General features: G+C 35.5%; 1 protein-coding gene across 6 annotated transcripts in view; it reads right to left on the bottom strand.

The window, feature by feature from the left end:
- Positions 1-17699, bottom strand: part of ZPLD1 (zona pellucida like domain containing 1) — a 226911-nt gene that overhangs the window by 10067 nt on the left and 199145 nt on the right. For all 6 annotated transcript variants that reach the window (XM_082392144.1, XM_082392146.1, XM_082392143.1 and 3 more), the window contains 6 exons: positions 16689-16870; positions 15201-15273; positions 11114-11211; positions 8057-8137; positions 4456-4627; positions 3288-3396 (listed from right to left, as the gene is read on the bottom strand). In XM_082392144.1, coding sequence (XP_082248270.1) covers positions 3288-3396; positions 4456-4627; positions 8057-8137; positions 11114-11211; positions 15201-15273; positions 16689-16870 — 715 coding nt within the window. The remainder of the gene's footprint in view (positions 1-3287; positions 3397-4455; positions 4628-8056; positions 8138-11113; positions 11212-15200; positions 15274-16688; positions 16871-17699) is intronic.

Genomic DNA, 17699 nt, shown 5'->3' with positions numbered 1-17699 from the left:
AACATATAGCTAGCTGAGGACCCATAGGAGGAAAGTGATAGCAGCAATACCACAGCTGTTTAAAAGCCAGAAGTGGAAGATAAATTGTCATTCTCTGCTTTTCTCTCAGATAAGTAGCTGAAATAAATGGAAAAAGTGAACATCAGTGCAAAGATATATGCAGAATGAATATTTTTCCTTTCTAAGCACAAACTATTTTTTTAAGTCTTCAATTTACCTATGTGGTAAAATGAACCACATATTTCAGGTTGAGAGCCTCAAAACTTTTTACTCTCCACTGGGTCATGTTCGTTAATAGTCTATCTCTACATTTGAATTCTAAGATTCCCCAAGGGCAAAGACTGTGGCCTGTTCTCTATTTTATTCCCAGTTCCTAGCAGAGTGGCTGTCCCTGTAGGGGCTAAATAAATATGCTAGAATGAATTATTCAATGAAACTCAATGACGCTAGTTGGACAAGAGTTTGGCTTGAACTTCTCCATACGAATTTTTGTAAAAAAAAAAAAAATTAGGTACTACTATTTTCCAGTGATTATACCTTTAAATTTCCAGGATTGTACCCCATGATAAGCATTTCCCTACCGAATAGTTTTAGCATTTCAGAGCTTAAAATAAGAACATTTCATGAATTTTGAGGATTTTGAATTCTGAAGATATGAATATTTTCCTAAGTCAACTAAAAAAAGGATTAACAATGTTGGGTAAAAATAACCACAACGGATTTGACTTCATTAAAGTAAAACAAAACAAAACAGGAGTTCTGAGGTTTAACAACTTATTAAACCTGATCCAAGCCAGATGTCTAGGGGAAGGCGTGGTTCAGTGTGTAAACAGAGCAAAAATTCCAAGTATCAGAGAGCTTTGAAGAGAGCAAATCAAGCCTGAAACTGGACTTGTCTATGAAAATCAGCCACAGGATCTGCAGAGATAAATTCTAGCTGAATTAAGGTAAAAAATAAAGTAAAACTAAGAGAAGAAGGTAGACCTGGTCATTAAGTTGGACATTAAATTTACATAGAATTTGCCTGTGAATGGCTATAGCTTGATTTCTGAGTTGTATTTGTATGGAATTTAAAATTAAAAAATTTTAAGGATATTATAGTATTATAATGAAATCATTGTTACACATGGTCCTCTAGGCAGTGAGGCCACCATGATATCCAAAAATAAGGACCATCCTACTGCTATTTATCAAAGTTACAAAAAAAAAAAAAAATCCACAGAGAGTGAGAGAGAAATGAAGGAAGGTTAACCATTATCCTTTGGGGGCTTTACGGGTGGAGAGACCAAGGTGACTAGGAGAGAACCTTAGTGCATTGGGAAATAAATGTCATCTTTGAGGTGGAAACAAGTTGAAATTGGAAAGGAAGAAATCCAGGCATGACATCAGAGGTATTGTTATCAAAGGCATTAGCTCTTTGAGGTTTTAACATAGATATTTCGGATGACTAGACGTGATGTGGAAGAAACCTATAAACCTGGATAGCTGGTGAGCTACAGTAGAATTAGAAACTGCTGCTTGGTAATCTTTACTGGGATTTGGAGATCTTAATAATTTTGGTCTGTTTTAAAATTATATTACAGTAGTAAATTATTTAAAATTTGTAATATTTAAATTTGATTTCGTCCAGGTAAAAAGGAAGCAAAGAAGTTAAAGAGGAGGAAAAGTCATCTACTCAACATGAACAGAGAAATGTCACTTTCAAGGTTCTTTTCTTATGGCAAACTGACTCTAGATATGCTCCATAGAAATGAGAAAATTTTTTTTTTTTTTTTTTTTTTGTTTAAGAATATTTTTTATTGTGCCTACCCAAAAGCATTCCTAATTATTGGCAGCAAGAGCTGAGTTTCCATGCAGTGTAATTCTATGAGCTATTTCCGACAGCTAGATAGAGATAAGGATTGGGCCTCTGACAAACCACAAACCAGTCATTTTCAAACCATTCAAAACATACCAAACCCTCAGGGAGTAGAGACTAAGTTTGAAATTTTATATTTAATAAATTTCTGCATTATTTAAAGGGCCTCTTAGGCTTTTTAAAAAAATACTGATATGTGTACACAAACACAGAGGAGTGAATAATTAAAGCAATTGTCTGGATTTTTCAGGTCCAAATGACTTTTGCTTAATTACCTCTTTCAGAAAAAATTTCTTTTCATTGTGGGACAGGAGACCCACAATTGAAACATAATAATAGCCTATGGCTATTATAAAATAGAGAAAAATTATTAGCATATAGTCCAAATCAGAATTCTGCTTTCCCTTTTTAGACAAATTTAGAACCATAGAGTTAGAAAGAATCTGAAAGGCTACTTTTTCAAACCCTTTATTTTAAAAATAAAGAAAGAAATCTTTGCCCAGAGAAGTGGAGGAAAATTCCAAGTTCCACAGCTTATTAGGACAAAAGCTGGAACTAGAACCAGTTTTTCAGACTTCAGTGTGTGTTGTTTACAATGCATGTCTGTTTTATCTTACTGATTCTGGATATCTCCAGGTTCACGCTTGTAAAGCAGTATCCCTTTGGAGAGTGTGTGTGTATGTGTATATGTATGTGTATGGACATGCATGTACAAATATTTGTATACATGAAAATGTATTGTATTTGTGTCCATTGTAATTGTGTCCATTAGAGTCATGAGCACAAATGAGTGCACTGGTGGGCGTATTTACATACTACTACAATTCAGGATCCTGGGAGGAAGCAAATGGTATTCAAACTAGCAATTTAAGGAGATTTAATAGGACTATTTATAAAGATGGAGGGAATTCACAGGAGAAAGTCAAGTTACCTGGGCTATGGGTTAAAGGGAGAGTTTCCAGAACTCTGAGAGTAGTTGAATGGAGAGAGTTGTCTGGTGGGAGCTGTGTGGACTTCACACCCAACCTCTGACAGCGCCACCTATTGGCCAAGTCCAACCAGAAACTACTTGGCAAGGCAGCCAGGGGATGCAGTTCACAGAGACAAGTATTCAAGGTCAGAGAGGGGCTGGGAAGGGCAGAGTGGATCCGGATGGGCAAATGAAACATGTCCAGCACCGTATACTTTGTGTGTGTGTGTGTGTGTGTGTGTGTGTGTGTGTGTGAAGGGAAATGTGGTAAAGACAATATTTCCCTTAGTAAGTTGAATAAACAGGAAACTACCATGAAATTAAAGTTGTCTAGCAGTTTATCTTGTCTCACAGTTAATTAGTGCTCTTTAAGAATCACTTTGAGTTCTCCTTAGAAGCCAAGGAACAAGCCATTTTGGAACCGTCTATTACTACACACAGAAGGAGGAGCGCTCTTACCACTCCGAGTAATGATGGGCCCTGCAGAAAGGACAGCATTTCCAGAAGTGCTCTGGGGGCTCCAGGTGGTCCTCCTCCCCGCATCTCGCCTTTCTCTGTGGTCGCAAATCTAAGGAGTTAAGAAAACAAATGAAATTCCACACCGGCACAAAATTGTTTCTTTATGGCCATTTGGAAAGCAGATTCTTTTAGAAGAGATACCACATGTTTAATTTTATTCATTTACTTCTGTGCATTTATTTAATTACTTTGCATATAACTGCTACAGTATTTCTTATCCTGGCTTGGGCCGCATTTCTTATTTCCTCCCGTTGTAATTGTGCATTGCCTCATTAATTTACATAGCTCAATGGCTCCCCTGAAAAAGGGCTGTGTTTATCAAACTTTTCTACTTTTATTTCTCTCAAGGCTTTAATAAATCTTTCCCTGAAATGTTGGTCAGCACAGAGCCAAGGAAATGTGGAATCTCCATTTAACCCCAACTGATATAGCTACTTAGGACTAAAGCAATTAATGATTGTGAAGAAATGCATGAATTAGAGCACACATATAAACACATTAAAGCTATCTCAAATCAAAAAACATGACTGCATTTTTCTCAGGTTAATATTGCTGTAACACTAGGGGGCCTACTGTCTAGATATTCTACTCTGCTCCATAGCCCTACTGAAGGATTGGAAGTTCCCTGGTTACTCTGTTTCATGTGTCTGTGACTTTGACCATCCTTTGGCATGGAGTGTCTCTTATACTCTTGATTTTGCCTCTTTGGGGTTCAGCTGTCTTCAAAGTCATATCTCTTCCACTGAGCCTCCCAGCCTCTCCTGTTTCATCTCTCTCACAATGATGAATAATGCCTTTTACTACAGCCCATATATATGTCTGCCTTTGCACCATAACATTTTGTCATATTTTATTCCATGATTATCTCATGATCCTAAAGGATAAGCTAACTGAATTCAGAACTCATTCATGCATCTCTGTATTCCCAGTATAATGCTTGGCACAAAGCGGCATTCAATAGATCTTTCCTGGATGAATGAAAAAATTGTACTCCAAACTATTTGACCTAATGCATATCCACTTTCTATGTAGAAATTAGTTCCTAACACTTGATAACTTTCAGCTTAGATCAATTCAACAGTTCAGAATAAAGTTGCTAAAAACATACTGGCATAAGGAAGGGGCAGTCATCAGCTCTGCAGAGCTTGGTAACACAGTGCAGGAAGACAGTGGACATTTTCTGATTCTTGTGTTTCACAAATCGGAACACTTCAAAGGAAAAGCGGCCCTGCTGGCTCCTGCCGTTTTCAATGACGGTTGTTTGAGGATCTTTGTCACAGCTACACGTTAAAGAATGTGAAAACGATATTACTGGAAAGTACCAACCCACCGTGACTTGTAAATTAATTTCTGCAGTATTAAGAGTACCCCATTACATTAAGAGCTAACAAAATTATGCCATGTTATAGATACTTAATAGGAGAATAAACTAACTCAACAGATATGTAAGTGACCTAGATCACAATATTTAAGCAGATCAGTTTCTGATTATAATATTATTATCAAATTTTAGAGGAATTATACTTTCATATGGTTCAAAAATCCAAGCAGTATAAAATATATATAGTAAAAAGTCTCTGCCCACATCTCTGCCCTTGTCCATGCTCTCCCATGTCCACACACAAACCTGCCCGTGGTGACCTCACATGTTACTGCAGCCTCACAGGGCATATGCAAATAGAAGCAGAAGCAATATATTCTCACTGTTCCCCCCTTCTTAAACAAATGATAGCACACTCTCTATATTGTTTTGTACCTTGCCTTTTTTTTAATTTAACAATGTATCCTAGAGGTCTTTCCATATCAATATTTAGAGAGCCTCCTTCATCTTTTTCCACAGTTGTACACTATTTCATCATGCACACGTCAGAGTTTATTTAACCTGTGCCCTATTTATGTACACTTGCATTGTTTTGAATCTTTTGCATTTTTACAAAGTAATAATGAATAGTCTTACAATACATCATTTTGAACGTGTGCAGGGTTATCTATATATCTGTAGGATCATTCATCAGATTTTGCCACATCGCCCTCTATAAATATTGTTGCATTTTGTACTGCCCCAGTAGTGTATAAAAAATACTTATTTCCCTCAGAGCTACATCAACAAAGTATATGTATGAAATTTTGGATTATTCCCTATTTGGTAGGAACAATAAACCATCACCATATAAAATCAATTCACCTTTATCTTAGTGTGAATGGATGTGTGCATTTTTCATATATATTAGAACCATTTGTGTTTCTTTATCTGAAAATTTTTTATGTTCCTTGCTCAAATTTTTATTGTACTGTTGGCCTTTTCCTTAAGATTCCTATAAATTCTTGGTTTTTAGGAAGAGTGGTTCCTTGTTTGTTACGTAAGTTGTAAATTGTTTTAACTTTGTTGTTTGGCTTTGGACATTCCTCCCAGTGTGTGTGTGTGTGTGTGTGTGTGTGTGTGTGTGTGTTTGAGCACAGAAATTTTATTTTTACATAATTTAATTTTAAATATTTTATTTTATGGCTTCTAGTATGTGGGCTAAACAGGATTTTCCTTACTCCAAATTTCTAAAGATATTTTGCATGTTTTCTTCCATCACTTTTAAAGCTGTAGTTTTTACATTTAAATTAATCTATTTAAAGTTTACCATGGTATAATGAGTGAAGTACAGATCCTATGCTATTTTTTTTCTTAAGATTATCTACTATCCAGCACTATTTTTAAAAATCTCTGTCAATCTCACTGATTTGCATGTTACCAAACTCTGTCATATAGTAAATTCCCATGTTTTAGATCTATTTTTCAACTTACTACTCTAAATTTTTGTCTATGTGTCTAGCCTCACATAATATCATACCCCTTTAATAACTTTAGAGCTTCTATTAACTGTAATATCTGGTAGAGCCATACCCTCCTCATTTCGATGTTGATTTCCCCCTTTCTTTGGTATTTTATGGATTTTTTGTTTATCCCTTTTTTCTCGATTCAGTTAGCTTGTGATTCTCTGTTCTTGTAGGTATGCATTTCTCCTGACTGTTTCTGGGATCTATGGCACTGGGACCCCTCAGCAATCACTTTTCTTCCCTGCTTCTCCTGCCACTTCTTCCCACTCTGCTTCCTGCCAGCCTTTTCCTGCTCTGTTTTGTCTTGATCGTAACTGTTTTTATCAACACTAACACATATTTTGGAATTTCTAGGTTTTCTTTTCCTCCTAATCTCACTGAAAATGGCATTTAGGGGACTTTTTTTAGTTATCCATTTCAGTCTCTATAGTTTCCAAGAAGAAAACTGAAAGAATTAAGCTGAAGCCATAGTCATACCAGAAGTCTGATGATCTTATTCTAGATTATCAATACGTAATCATTATAGAAATTTTGGAAAATAAGAAAAATGTCAAAACAAAATGATCCACAATCTCACTTGCATAAATAACAAAGGTGAACCTTTTGATGTATTTCCTTATAGTCTTTTCTATCATGTATTGTATAAATGAGGTCAATTGTACAATCGTGTATGCCAATTCTTTCACTTCATATTTTAATACATTTAAATGTTAAGGAACCACATATTTCTAAAGATAGAAATATCAAGAAGACAGAAGGGGAAGAGATAAAATAGAACCAACTATTTTTTTCTATTTTATAAATAATTTTATATGATTATTGTGTCTGTGTGAGCTCTCAACTTACTGGTTCTCCATAATTCACCTACCCATTTCCTTACTGCTGAACATGCAGTCGATTCTCATGTTTTACTATTTTAAATAGCACTGATAGACAAGAAAGTCATAAATATTTTAGAATATGCTTCCCAGTTCACAAAAGTAGAATCAAAGGATATGAAATCTTTTAAGGTTTTTTGATACATACTGATATTTTTTCCCAAAAATGTTAACCAAATTAACACTTCCAGCAATAGAATATGAGTGTCAGTTTGATCATACCCTCTGAGTATCATCTTAACATTGATTAGCCAGTAAAACTTATTCTTTTGGTTTCCCATCATATTACTCCCATCATGTGTCAATAAGTGGCAGTGATCAGAGCCAACTGCATTTTATAAGCATGATTAGAAGCCATTGCTTGACTCTCAAGTCTGTTCTCCTGTCAGATAAAGATGCTGAAAAGGAACTGAGATGATTGAATGTTTTTATGATCAATGTCCCCTTTCCCCAAATGTAGATTACATTCACTCTATCACTGTCTATTGGGGAATGAAGTTGAAGTTATTGGCTCTGATAAAAAAGGAGTGGTAGGCTGTATTACACTTTCATATTAAATACTGATAAATGAAGAAAAGCATTTTGAGGTCTAAATTATCTAGCCCATTACTTTAATTTTATTCTCCTTTTGATATACCATGAGACAGTCTAGTTTTGGAAAAATAGTACCCTCTCACTGCCTTTCTCATATTGTCCATAGTACCCTAGCCATGCTTTTCCTAAGACAGTGAAATATTCCCACATGACCTAAACATGAATAAAACATCTTTGATGGAGCAAACTTACTTGTAACTGTCATTCAACAACAGCCTTATCAGCATTTCATGTTGAAAATTTTTCTCAACTTTTATAGTTCCAACTATATAAGGACTAAAAGTTCAAAATGTAAAACTTTAAATTTAAAAGCTATAAAAGTACACTATAATTTGTTTATCTGACTTAGCTTTTCTATTTTAATTATCTACAGTAGGATTATTGCTATCAATACAAGACTTAGACACTTACCTAAGGAAGAGATCATATCGAATATCATCATTTGGGTTCCCTGATGGGGTCGTGTAGCAATAATCCATTAAGACATTCCATCTGCAGGAAGAGGTAAGAATAATCTAGAGTCAGAATCTCCTTTTGGATGTTAGTTACTAATCCAAGGGAAGTAGATATCGACAAACATCTTATCCCAGGGAACATAGTTTTATATTATTTGCAGAGACTTCTTGTTTATTAAAATTTTCTCCTAAACTCAAACTATTTAAAAGTCTGCAACAAATTGCTGTCACACATCAAGAATCACATACAACCAAGAATAAAAATGCCAAGAAGACAAAAAGGGAGAAGGTAAAGTAGAACCAGATTTCTAGAGTGTGCTAATCTCTTCAGGATGCAATGTTTAAATAATAATATATGAGAAACCCAAAATAAACTATTTACATGCTACAATTTTTTTACTAGGGCAGAAATGGATCTTTACTTTTGAATTTCCTTTCAATTCTGATCATTCTGGATTTTCTATGTGTCAAATGAAACTTGATTGATTTTGTTATTTTGCAGAGATGTTTCTGGAGATAGTTTTATATAATTTTGGCCCAGATTCTTATGGGGAGAGTTCTTTTGTTTTTTAATAAACTTTTATTGAATAGTAACACACATAGAAAATACATGAATCATAAGTGTTCACAAAATGACTGCATCTGATTAATCACCTTTCAGATGAAAAACATAGAACATTCTGGTATCCCAAAAGCTCTCCCCATGCCCTCTTCCAGTCACTACCCCTCCTTCTTTATGGGAAGAATTGCTATTTTCCAATTAATGACATAAAGTGGGTGTCACCCTTTAATCCTTGTAATTTGGTTTTTTTAAAGATAAATTTATGTATTTATTTATTTATTTTTGGCTGCATTGGGTCTTCGTTGCTGCACACGGACTTTCTTTAGTTCTGGGAATCGGGGGCTCCTCTTCATTGTGGTGCGCGGGCTTCTCATTGAGGTGGCTTCTCTTGCTGAGGAGCACGGGATCTAGGTGCACGGGCTTCAGTAGTTGTGACACGTGGGCTCCAGAGTGTAGGATCAGTAATTGTGGAGCACGGGCCCATTTGCTCCGCGGCATGTGGGATCTTCCTGGACCAGGGCTCGAACCCACGACCCCTGCACCAGCAGGTGGATTCTTAACCACTGCTCCACCAGGGAAGCCCCCTTGTAATATGTTATTTCTACTTATTAGCATTTCTTTTTTGTTTTAATTTAGGCAAATATGTAAAATATATGTATTTTTACATATAGGCAAACTAAAAAATATAGGCATTACCTTCTAAACCAAAAATTGGGGTACATGATTTGATATACAGTTTGACAGGAGGCAGAATATTTGAAATCATCCCTCTCTTGGAGAATCTGAGGTCTATGGCTTCAGAAGGTGTGGTGATTGTGGGTGGGCGGGCATTCAGGTGGGAAGAGTAATGTGAACAAAGGTGTGAAAGAACAGAAGGAGGGCTTCCCTGGTGGTGCAGTGGTTAAGAATCCGCCTGCCAATGCAGGGGGCACGGGTTCATGCCCTGGTCCGGGAAGATCCCACATGCGGCAGAGCAACTAAGCCCGTGTGCCGCAACTACTGAGCCTGCGCTCTAGAGCCCGCGAGCCACAACTACTGAACCCACATGCCTAGAGCCCGTGCTCCACAACAAGAGAAGCCACCTCAATGAGAAGCCCGCGCACCGCAGCTAGAGAAAGCCCGCGCACAGCAAAAAAGACCCAACGCAGCCAAAAATAAATAAATAAATATTTTAAATAAAAAGAAAAAAAAAAACAGAAGGGACTAGGAAGGTCCTGGGGTTCATGGGGAGCATCAGGTGGGAGGGCTGAGATGCGAGCAGCACGGAGACACTGGAAAATCTGGAAAGGAGTCTTAGGTGCTGACATTTTTTAGAGAGAAGCAGCAGGATGAAGGAAGGTCACAATCCCCACTCTGGCAGGGATGTTTTGGGGTGAATGTGCTAGAGAGTGCAGGAGGTGTTTTGAGATGCTGACAGCTGGACCAGAGGGTGGCTGCATGGGTGGAAGAATAATAGACATAATAGGAGAGGCACGTGGGAAGGAAAACTGAAGAATAAGATGGGGTGAATTCCTGAGAAGTTTTTTGGACATTTAAGGTGAGGTTATGTCACCTTAATATAGGGTCGAGTTTCCCATTTTGGAAACTGGGAGAACAGTGGTTCCACTGATATTCTTCTTTTCCTTTAAATTCGTGTCTTTTCCCTTGATTAATCTCACCCCATTCTGACTGCTCTCTTGTTTGGAGTGATAAGGATAGATATCAGACAGAGATGACACTAGATCAGGGCCAGGAACACTGCGTAGGATTTGAGCTGGCAGAAATAAAATGGAAGCGTGTGTGTGAGGAAAGAGGGTGGTGGTGGAGATAGAATCTGGTCAGAGGCAATGGCATAAGCCTTGCTATGTTTGGCAAAAATGTGTAGCCATGGATGGCGAGAGCGAAATGTCTGTACCTGGTTAGGGCAGGAGATGTATTAAAATCCCTAGGGGAGTGGCCTCAGGCCTATGCCCCTAACTACTTTTTTTTTCTTTTAATTAATTAATTTATTTATTTTGGCTGCTTTGGGTCTTCATTGCTGTGCGCGGGCTTTCTCCAGTTGCGGCAAGCTGGGCTACTCTTCGTTGCTGTGGGCAGGCTTCTCACTGTGGTGGCTTCTCTTGTTGCAGAGCACGGGCTCTAGGCGTGTGGGCTTCAGTAGTTGTGGCTCACGGGCTCCAGAGCACAGGCTCTGTAGTTGTGGCGCACGGGCTTAGTTGCTCCGTGCCACATGGGATCTTCCCGGACCAGGGCTCGAACCCGTGTCCCTGCACTGGGGGGGGGTGGATTCCCAACCACTGCGCCACCAGGGAAGTCCCCCTTAACTACTTCTTTAAGAGCCATTGTTTAGCATTTCTAAATGGAATGGCAATGGCAATATTTTTTTTAAAGTGAATGAGCTAACTTTATGATTCATGAGGCTTTAGGCAGCCAAAATGTTTTAACCAACAAAAGATAAGGGTTTGAAAATACCTGCTGTCCAGATTAGTGGCTTGTACAGCTGCAAATACTTTGGTTTTCAAAGGTAATCCTATACTCGGGATAATTAACTGCTGACTGTAGGTTGAATCCTAATGATGAAAAAAATAAGCAATTAATCTATCATTGCCTTCCCAACAGCACATCTACTTAAGACAATAATGTCCTATAAAAGAAAAGGGGTCAAATCAACATCAATTTACAGAACCAACTCCAAAAAGGACTAATCCTAACTAATCCTCTAGTTTTTGGCAGAACTGTTCTTAATCATATCCAAGTAACAAATTCATGCATAAATCTTTTTGTGTCCGTAGTTTACCATTTATGATGATTAATGTTCAGTGTATTGAAATTATATGCAATGGTTACTAGTCAGAGATTAGTATTTAGTTTGTCTAATATTCAACTATCAATATTCAGTTTATTTAAATTCATATTCCAGTTATTTAAATTATATTAGTGGCTAATATTCAGTTTATTTAAATTATATCTGCTTCAGTTTAAGCCCTTTGCCATTGGAGTTGTAAGTCTTTACACTTTAAATAATGTCTCATTTACCCAGAGTCACTTATCTGGCAATTTGAAATTACCAAAATTTAATAAAAAACCTAAAAAGAGACCAGTATGGTCTCTGAGTTGCCAAAATGCATGCCCTGGAATTCCTGTACTAGATTACATGGTAAAGACTTATAGAAGGGCGTCTTAGGACTTCATTTCTACCTTTTACCCTAAGTTTAGACCAATTCTGGAGAGTTTATTTATATCACTTCCCAATCTACAGTAGATTAAAGCAGCAAATTAGAAATTGAGAAGTGACAGCTTTAATTTGATAGTAAAGAAGAACAGAAAAAAATGTAGAATAAAGAAAAAACTTCTCAAAATCTAAGCTGTCAAATCATTTAGCATGGAGGCAAATTGTTTCCCCCAAATTCAGTAACTCTGAAGATAATGCTATTTTGCAGCAAAGGGGAATTTTTAATGTTCATTATGAAATCTCAACATCTTCAAGCAAAGGCAAAATACAGAGCATACTCTATTTAAGAAGGTTGGGAAGAAAACAACAGATATTGAATTTTTAAAATTAAAAGAAGAATAATTCGTATGATTCACTTTTGAAAAAGTTGCATTCATGTGGAATATTTCATTCTCAAATAAAGCCTGATAAATGAGGGATTATATGCTGTATTTATTTTCTATATTTCTGTGATAAATGATAATAGCTCCTCTAACCATTTCTGATAGGTAGTATTTTTATTTCATTATCTTTCTGGCTCCCTTTTCCAACTTCTCCAAGTTACCCACATTTCATTAACTATACAGTTCTTTCATCTTGTATTTGCATCAATATTCTCCAGAAGAATGTTTACTGTTTTTTACAAGTATTATACTATAAAGTCAGTTGCAAGTGATATGACTCAGCTGTGGTTTAATCATGACTTATCAAATTTATTCTTCTAAAAGGTGATCTTTTGATTTTATTTTGTTTAGTTGCCTTTACTCCTGTTAGCACAATATTGTCCCTAAAATCAATTATATTTATTTTAAATTTTTTCTTCAACTTTAAAAATAATTCATAATTAACATAACCCAGTTTTAGATTTACTCTGTTTCTTTATCTGCTCAGAAGACACTATTACTTAGGTATAATTCAAATTCACAAGGTCATCCTCACTTTCAGTTTCCACAGAGGAGAAAACTGATCTATTTATACCATGCAAAAATAAGGTCATAGTTCAACTTGAAGTAAACTCCATATATTAAAATCACACAGTCAATAAATGTCATTATTTATTACAAGTAAAATTTTCCTAAGTACATTCACTGAATCCCAGAACACATAGAAATAAACAATTGTACTTTTTCCCAAGTAACTAACCATAGAATAAGAGCAGTAGGTATGTAATATAATTTTCATCATTCCTAAGGGTTAGAAATCACAAACTTTGCATGTAAAATAGGAAAATATGGCCCCCAATGGTTGTAAAATAATACTTAGTTTGAAATACTGCAATAAAATTACATTTGGGTAGCTAAATGTTAGTGTTCCAAACAAATAATAAATATGGTTTTGGATCAATTCGTCAAAGTATACAAAAATTTTTTCAGTATAAATTACTATTTTTTTAATGTCCTGTAAGATGGCAAAATATTACAATGGTGCCATGTTAAGAAACTAGTTTGGGGCAGTGAAGCTCTCCTGTATGATACAGTAATAATGGATGCATGTCATATACATTTGTCAAAACCCATAGAATATATAACGTGAAGTATTAACCTAAATGTAAACTATGGACCTTACTTAATAATATGTCAGTATTGGTTCATCAATTGTAACAAATATGCCATATGACCCATAATACAAGGTGCAGATAATAGAGGAAGTTGTATGCAGGCACTGGAGGTCTATAGGAACTCTCTGTACATTTTAGGTCAATTTTTCTAAATCTAAAACTGCTCTAAAAAAATTGTCTGTTAATTTTTAAAACACTAGTTTGTAGGGAAGTGGTTGAATTTTATTAAATAACTGGTTAGTAAATAACTTTTAAATTTTAATGTATTAATTCAACCATTAGTAATACTTTCATTGCAAATTGGTTAAAAATGAGAAGGATTTTGGCACTATGTATTTCATTTATATTCTGATATAAATTACTTACTATAGAATTAAAATCTTAAGGTTATCATCAAATTATAGACTTTTACTTGGCATTAAGATTCTAGAAACTCTTTGAAGGATTAGGTCTAGTTAGCAACAGGACTACGATACTATTTCTAATGATAAAGGAAAGAGCTTAATAGCAAAGCTCTCCTCAAATCCACAGTTCTAAGGTTTGATTTTCTGCTTTTCTGCTGAGAGAATAGTTTAATTTCACAGAAAATAGTGGTATCCTTAAATGTCATGTGAGTATGTTTTTCACTTTTTTAGGATCAGGAATTCTCATCTTTGTTTCACTCAATTATAACAAATAAGATTGAATCCAAACCATTCATCGCAATTCTACCTGAGGGACCTTACACATATAAATTAATAGAAATGTTCCAATTTAAAAATACTGCTCACAACAAAATAAATATCTGGCCATACTGGGAATGGATACTGACCCATATTTGCTGAGTATTGTAAAACCAAGTATCTTGGCAGCTTCTCCTTACAGAAGAAAGTTTAGAAATGACAGAAAGGCAATCTCCATTCCAACACATTTTAATTTGTTGTTTAGAACTCTGTGGTGTCAGACTACAAACTTATAAACATGACTTTTTAAAATGCCTTTGGAAAATGTCTTACTACAATATTTATAGCACATTATATTCAAAGTATAATGCAATGACTTTTAAATCAGTTGCATGAATTATAACTCAGTGCCATGATGACATGAATAATAATGTAAAAATCAGATTCATAATTTACAAAAATGTTGGTTGATAGATTGAAAATTGATATTTAAATCAGGCATTTAACATGTATGAATAAAAATTTTTAATCAACATGAAAATATCATTGTGAGATTTATGTTAGTTATAAATAGAAATTCATGTATTTTTCACGTTTTTGCTGCCACTGTCGATATTTAAATGACAAAAGTTTATACAATACTGTGCTGTCAACCCAAATTATTTCAAATGTGACAGAATTGACAACAGCCAAAACCCACATTGAAAATATTAACACATTCATCACCAAGCATCGTGCCTTCAAGTCAAGTATCATTTGGACTTTTCCTATCTTTTTATCACAAATATATTATTTCCAAAATCTTGACCCTGACTATGGCTACACACACACACATACACACATAAATAAATATATATGTATAAATGTAGATAGACACTTGGAGTAACTATGCAGAATCACATTTATAAAGTAAAGTTTAAATCATACACCAACTTCTAGAAAAAAATGGAGTTTTTAGTATACTTTTATCACTAAGATATATGAAAATGGTGGTAAAGATGAATAAGTGTTACCAAAGTATAACAAGGTTAATGTGGCTTTTGGTAGATTTTTATATAAAAGCCATTCTCATAAATGGCTCCTCAGAACAGTGAAAGAGGAGATAACATCCTTCGCCCGTCAACTTACGTTATAAAGAAGCAGGTTCAAAGTGCTGACAAATGTACCATTGTTCTCCCTCACAGAAATAGCAGCTGAGGACCTAAAACAGATTGAGGAAAAGGAAGGCATTGATGAGATTTTTAAAGTTTCAGTTATACCTTAATGTTAGATTTAAGGCAAAAAACTCTTGAGTAATCCTGACATACTTTTAACTAGGTCTGGAGTGTGCATACTGTTTAAATTACTGAACAGATAAATAATCAAAAAGCAAGAGGGACTAAGTAAAGACAAACTGTTCTTTATGATCTTTTTATTTATAAAGGAAGCTTTTTTACATTTTTTATTACTTACATGAAACTTTTGCAGAAAAACGTCATTCCAAACAAAATTGAATCTGATGCAAATACATTTTCATCAATTTCACTTCAATAGAAGTTTCATGAGATCAGGGACTTTGTTTTACTTTGTTCACTGCTGGAACATTGCATGGCACGTAGTAGGTGTATAATATTTATTGAATAAATGAATACATTTCCATGTGCATTGAAGTTCAGGAGTGTATTTAGTGGGAAAGTTGAGGGGAGCAGAGTGAAAGACTATGACCTCCTTCCCTCTGCACCTGTATGCTTTTGACTCAAGGCCTTTCTTTTCTTTTTTTCCACATCAAAATCTTGCTTTTGACCAAGCTGTTTGTCATCATTGTGCCATTAAGTCATCTATGAATATTTTTTATCTGAAGCAAAATGTGTCCTCCACGTTCCCTGTGACTAAGATTAAACAATAACTTTACTTTTGTGATAGAAAACCCTAGAACTGGAGAGGGAAAGTTCTTATTCAATCACTCCATCTTGTCAAAAATATTTCACAAATCCATATGGTTATATTGTAACATGGATGTATAACTGTCTTGGAGTATGCGCTTTGGGAGTAATGAATGGATACATGACTATAAACAAAAGGCAATGACCTCAGTCCATGTCTGAAGCTCTTTGGCTCTGGGTGACACCACCTTTCCTGGGAAGCATCAGCAACTGTGCAGGTGACACCTCAGCAGGAGGCATGGAGACCTCAGATTCTGGGCAGCAGAGTCCACCAGTGAGAGATACGGCAGAGAATGAAGCCAAAGAGGACCCAACAATGCAGTGACCGAATGTTCTACACACTGGAAACAGGACAGGCCCTTCTGGACTGCATAAGCACCCAGGGTTCTTGGGTTCTTGGGCAGTTCTGAAGGGAGCTAGGAGAACCCAAGGCTGACTAGTTTGAGCCAATTTTAATTGGAGGGGGGGAGGATTAAAACTGAGCTGTTGATATGCATCATAACAATAACACTCACAGATGGATAGAGAGGTAGATAGGTAGGTAAATAGATAGATAGATAAGACCTTATATGATTTCCATTAGATTGAGTTTAGCTATTCTCAACAAACTCTGCTATCTTTATAAGTCCCTCAAGGGTAAAAATGACTCAAACCAAAAGACAATATGAGAAAGCAAGAATAAAATGCGACTTACGAAGCAAGCTGGGTATTATTAACCAGGTATTCCAATGGATAACTACAACTAAATTTGTAAAGAAGTCCAGGTAGATAGCTGATGATTGTTGGTGGGTCTGGAGTATCAATATATCCTGAAATATTTCCTATTTGTACTGAAGTTGCATTTCCATAAGCACTGACTCCAGGAATTGTGGATACCTGTTAGAATGGTAGATCAAGCTCAGTTATTAAATAGTTACATGTAAATCTAGGCATTTCATATAAATAAATATTAGAAATAAAATAAAACATTAGACAGATCATTTCTAGGGTCTGTTGCAACTATAACATGGCATGGTTTTGAAATTATACACATATAATGCTACTTATAAGTGATCATATGTCTTTTTTTTCTTCTCATAAAGAGGGTGATTTTATTCTTTTTTAATTAGTTTTTATTGGAGTAGAGTTGATTTACAATGTTGTGTTAGTTTCAGGTGTACAGCAAAGTGAATCAGTTATACATATACATATATCCACTCTTTTTTAGGTTCTATTCCCATGTAGGTCATTACAGAGTATTGAGTAGAGTTCCCTGTGCTATACAGTAGGTTCTTATTAGTTATCTATTTTATATATAGTAGTGTGTATATGTCAACCCCAATCTCCCAATTTATCCCCCCTGTTCCCCCCTGGTAACCATAAGTTTGTTTTCTACATCTGTGGCTCTATTTCTATTTTGTAAATAAGTTCATTTGTAGCATTTTTTTAGATTCCACATATAAGCGATATCATATATTTGTCTTTCACTGTCTGACTCATATGTGTCTTTTAACTAAATAAAACTTCATATAACCAAAGACACTATACTCATATTTCATAAATAAGAAAGTAGAGAGACTATATGTTACTCGTTGTGCTACAGCAAGTAATTTGAAAACGCTCATGGGTAAAGTCCAAATCCCGTGGCATGGTCTAAAAGACCCCTGTTAATCTGATCTTGTTTTCCATGTTAGCTTCACATCTCCAGGCTCCCACTCTTGGTTAA

Source organism: Balaenoptera borealis (assembly GCF_965194805.1).
Source record: "Balaenoptera borealis genome assembly, chromosome: 5".
In the NCBI taxonomy this organism is placed as follows: Eukaryota; Metazoa; Chordata; class Mammalia; order Artiodactyla; family Balaenopteridae; genus Balaenoptera; species Balaenoptera borealis.
The sequence above is the reverse complement of the archived record's forward strand: the minus strand, read 5'-3'. Positions and strand labels throughout refer to the sequence as shown.